The sequence below is a fragment of the Cryptomeria japonica genome, chromosome 9, assembly GCF_030272615.1.
Source record: "Cryptomeria japonica chromosome 9, Sugi_1.0, whole genome shotgun sequence".
NCBI classification, from domain to species: domain Eukaryota; kingdom Viridiplantae; phylum Streptophyta; class Pinopsida; order Cupressales; family Cupressaceae; genus Cryptomeria; species Cryptomeria japonica.
The window spans coordinates 679555565-679560107 of record NC_081413.1 but is presented as its reverse complement, the minus strand read 5'-3'; the positions used below and the strand labels follow the sequence as shown (position 1 = coordinate 679560107).

The window sequence follows — 4543 nt, the reverse complement described above, 5'->3', positions numbered from 1 at the left end:
GAAACTATGTCAGGTTTTAGGGCAAGGTTTTGATTATTAATTATATTGCCATTGACAATATGAAAAATATATGATATTGTTTTTTATTAGGATAAACAAGTTTTGAGGGGACCAAAAACCTCATACAAAAGGTTTTGAAGGGCCTTGAAACCGTGGGATATTTCACGGATCTGGAATCAACAAAGGAATGTTGCTCAAAGATAGATCAAAGGCACATAGCAGCCAAAGCTAAACCAATGCCAGCCAAACTACAAAGATAAAACAAATATAAGATATTGTTATCAGGATTCAACTGTGTAGTTTTTTGAGTCAAATTCATTGACCCATGATTCATGAGTCAAAATCAATGACTTGTTGTGAAAAATATCTCCTACTTATCAACATGAACAATGTTAGATATCATTGAATACCTTTAATTTGTAATTTATTTTAACATATCCTGACACTCTTTTACGTTCTAATCATAAATCCAAAAATAACTTAATAATTCAACTGATTTTATTTTAACCATCTCCCAGATTTCAACTTCCCATCTCCCAGATTTCAACTTCCCAAAAAAAAACTAGATAGCGTGCACATTGTCCATTCTACCCATCAAATATTTAACTGTAAGTCAAATGAGATCACACTCCCACACAAGTTCCATCTAGTAAAACATTTATCCTTGGAAACAAGTTTAACATATACATGCAGAAAGATAAAAGAAACATGCATATAACACATCTTTCAATTCTTAAAAGCTCAAATAAATCCTCTCCTTCGGCAATTGCCAGCGGTAATGATGTCTTGGCTGGTATGTAAGATTTATGTGAACCATTGGTAGGGCTTGTTCATAAACATTCTAATTAGAAGCAAAAACAACAAAAAAAAGAATACTAAACTAAAACATTGAGAATGCCAAAGAAAATCATGTTACAGGAGGGAGAGATTTTTTTTTTAATTAATTTGCATTCAATCGAATATTATTTCTGTAAAATTTATTTAACAAAACTAATATAATTATTTATTATTTTTGTCATATATGAAATGTAAAATTGTTATCTATTTATTAATTAATAAATTTGATAATATTTAAATAATTTTTTTTATAAAAACTGCTTTAAAATATCTTGTCTAATTGGTAATTGGATGTTTTGCATGTCATAATAAAAAAAGCCTCGTTCTAATTAAGAAATAGAAAAGTCTTTAGTCATGACATTCCATTGTTTCTTTACATATATGCAATACCAAAAAATATGTTTCAGATCTTCAACGCCTTGACAAAGAGACAATTGACTGGTTGAACCATGATACATTTCAATTTGTCTTCAATAGGTATTTTGCAATGTAGCACTTTCCAATCAAAATTATCTATAGATTTCCATATTTAAGCATTCAATTTGATCCACAATTTGCAACTAGATCTCCATTTTCATTTCTAATTTATAATTTAGATGAAGATTAAGAAGCCAGCTAGAATGGATTTGAATATAAATCTTTTTGAGAGGAAAACAGTTAAAATGGTTGTAGGAAAACCATTTCCAATATTAGAAAATGTTGCAATCTCCCGGAGGACATAGTTTCATAGAAAGAACACTAGAAACTAATGACTAGACAAAAACTAAAAAGTGTTTATATTTGTCACTCAACCTAAAATGTTTCTTAATATAATCCTATGAGACCCATTCAAATGAATTGAAGTCCTAAAGGTCTTTAAATTTTTGGACTCCCTTTTTGAAAAAAAACGTAGGAATGCTTTGGAAAACTGATAGCCGAAGGCTGATCTTAATAAGTGATTAGTTTATTCCACCATTAGACAACGAAGCAAAACTAAAGCCATGCTGCAATGAAGAATCATTCCATTTAAGAAACTTACAAATTGTTTGTCATGCTTTCAGTATTGATTTTATAGGAAAAGAAGCTCTATTTTTGAGAAAAGGGGACATTAGCATTTTATCAAGTTCCACTTGACCATTTGCCATTATTTTGGACTGTCTTCCATGATTCAATGATAAACTAAATTTTCCCAATGCTCATCTCTATAACTAGCAGCTCTTCTGATCCATTTAGCAGCAAGACATAACCATCGAGATCTAAGATCTATAATCCTATCACCGCCTTTATACCTTCGTTGAATGCAATAATACCAAGAAGAGGCCATAAACCCACAATTATATATAAATATATTTATATATGATTATGTTAATGAATAAAACACATGCTATGTTCTTTTCTCTGTATTTACTTCTGCTATTCTATCCCTATTTTTTCTATACCATATCATCTTTTTAATAATAAGACCATTATATAAGACAAACGATAATTTGGGATGATAAAATTTGAAGGCAGTGAAACTCCATAGCCCTTAAAGTATGCAAGTACAGATAAAGAAAAAAAAAGAGAGAGACCCACAACAAGAACATTTCTCAAGATCCCTGTTTCACTGTATCTTGGACTCGATAGACCTGATGCTACAAGCTTTGCCCTATGGAATTGAAGCTAGAATGGATCCCACTTTTATTTTAACACCATTTACAATGGAATATACTTACTAGATGATTCAAAGTACTATGACGTTTACATGAAATGAGTGAATACATTCACATAATCTTAACTTCAACTAACACTGAACATGGAGAGAGATCAGATTTTGGGTTATTTTAATGCTTGGGTTTCCTACATCTTACAACAACAGGCAGTCCTCCTTTCATGCGCATGGTAAGAGACACCACATAATCCGGAGACGTAATCGCATCTTCTATCACAAAATGAAAAGTATGAATAATAGAAGCCACAATTGATTTCATCTGTATCATTGCCATCTCCTTACCCAGGCATATCCGAGGTCCCGCATGAAATACAGGAAATTTATACGGATTTTCTCCCACAAATTCCCCTTCTTTCAACCATCTCTCTGGTTTAAACTTCAAACAATCACTCCCCCATATATTTTCCATCCTGCCCATCGAATAGCCAACGTAACTCAAATGCCATCCCTTCCCCACAAAAGTCCCATCAGGTAAAACATCATCTTTGGAGGCAACTTTGACATCAACGGGCACAGGAGGGTACAGACGCATTGACTCGCACAGAGCAGCATGCAGATATTGCATATCCTTCAATTCTTCAAAGGTGAAACAAATCCCTCCATCATCATCAGCAGATAGTGCTTCTTCTCTCTTGGCCAAGATGCCTGAAATTTCAGCGTGAATGGCTTCCTCTACACTCTGATGGGTAGAGAGAAGCCAGAAAAACCATGTGAGAGCAGCAGACGTGGTATCCCTCCCTGCCAACAAAATGCTCACCACCATCTCCTTCAAAAATACATCCATCTTACCACTGGATTGCTTCAAATCATCTATCCCTAATTCATCTGCATTGTTTAAAAGAGCCGCCATGAACCTTGAAAGCAGATCCTCTCTTTCAGAGAGTATTCCATTCTCTGAAATTTCCTTCCTTCTACTTCTCACCACATCCATGCCAAATTCATCCACTTCTTTAATGGCTTCCCTCAAACGCTTTTCAGTGCCCATGTTGAGCATGCGCTGCAGTTGCCACAAGAAAGGAAGAGCAGAGTAGAACCGAGCGGCGCTAAGTTCAGTAGCATCATCAAAAGCCTTGGCAAAAGGTGGATTTGGCATGGAGGGGAGTAGACACTTGGGATCCACTCCAAATGCTACGCTGCAAATATTATCAAATGCAAATCTCTGCAAAATGTCTTGCAAATCTAGAGTTTTACCTGTTTTGGATGCATTTGAGAGCACTGGCAAGAGGCGATTCTGAATCTCGCACTGCACCGTCTCCACCACGAAGCTTCTCAGAGACTTGGTTTTAAACTCAAGGCTTGCGGTTTTTCTCTGCATCTTCCATAGCTCGCCGTCCACGTTGAAAATTCCTCGGCCTAAGAAATCGTGGAGAATATTTGTAAAGCGTTCTCCCTTTGGGTAATCTTCAAATTTGGTCTTGAGTATATGCTCTATGTTTGCAGGATTTCCAGTCATGATATCTTTGATTCCACCCGGCCGTTCGAGCCTGAAAGTATTTGTTGGCATCTTCTCCATTGTTTCTGTGAACCATTCCAGAAACCTGTCATGATTTTGAATGTATCCCAAGGCAGAACCGATTATGGGATAGATCGCAGGGCCCTTGTAAGGCTTGTCGACTGATTTTCCTCTTAGAAAACATAGCGAAAAACACCCAACTAAAACAAGGAGGATGCCAAGCAAAATCTGGTATGGAGCCATTTTCCAAGGATGGATCAATGTGGGATGCTCTGGATGATTATTTTGAGGCCTCAATCATTTGTATTTGAATACTATCGGTTTGGATGTTAGAAAAATAAATTAAATAATAGTAAGATGGGAAAAGTACTCATGTATGTTTCAATTAGGGGAAGAGTAATTGTTGTGAGGGTTGTTGATATCTTTTGTTCCAAAAATTGAACAAATAAAATTTATTGTTTGAAACATAAAATATCAATTTTTGTTAGGAAATGTACCAATAGTTGTTAGGAAATGTACTAATATTGTAAAAGGTAACCAATCATGTGATGCCATATCAGCTC

At 35.1% G+C, this 4543-nt stretch overlaps 1 protein-coding gene across 1 annotated transcript; it reads right to left on the bottom strand.

Moving 5' to 3' along the window:
• Positions 1-2309: 2309 nt before the first annotated feature.
• On the bottom strand, positions 2310-4329 carry LOC131073988 (cytochrome P450 94A2). Its single transcript, XM_058010536.2, has one exon. It carries the CDS (start codon positions 4221-4223, stop codon positions 2640-2642), a length of 1584 nt encoding a protein of 527 aa, XP_057866519.2. The 5' UTR covers positions 4224-4329; the 3' UTR covers positions 2310-2639.
• Positions 4330-4543: the final 214 nt, after the last annotated feature.

What these genes read in the sequence shown, in the direction of transcription:
- LOC131073988 (XM_058010536.2), bottom strand. Translation starts at nt 4,223, where the DNA reads ATGGCTCCATACCAGATTTTGCTTGGCATCCTCCTTGTTTTAGTTGGG.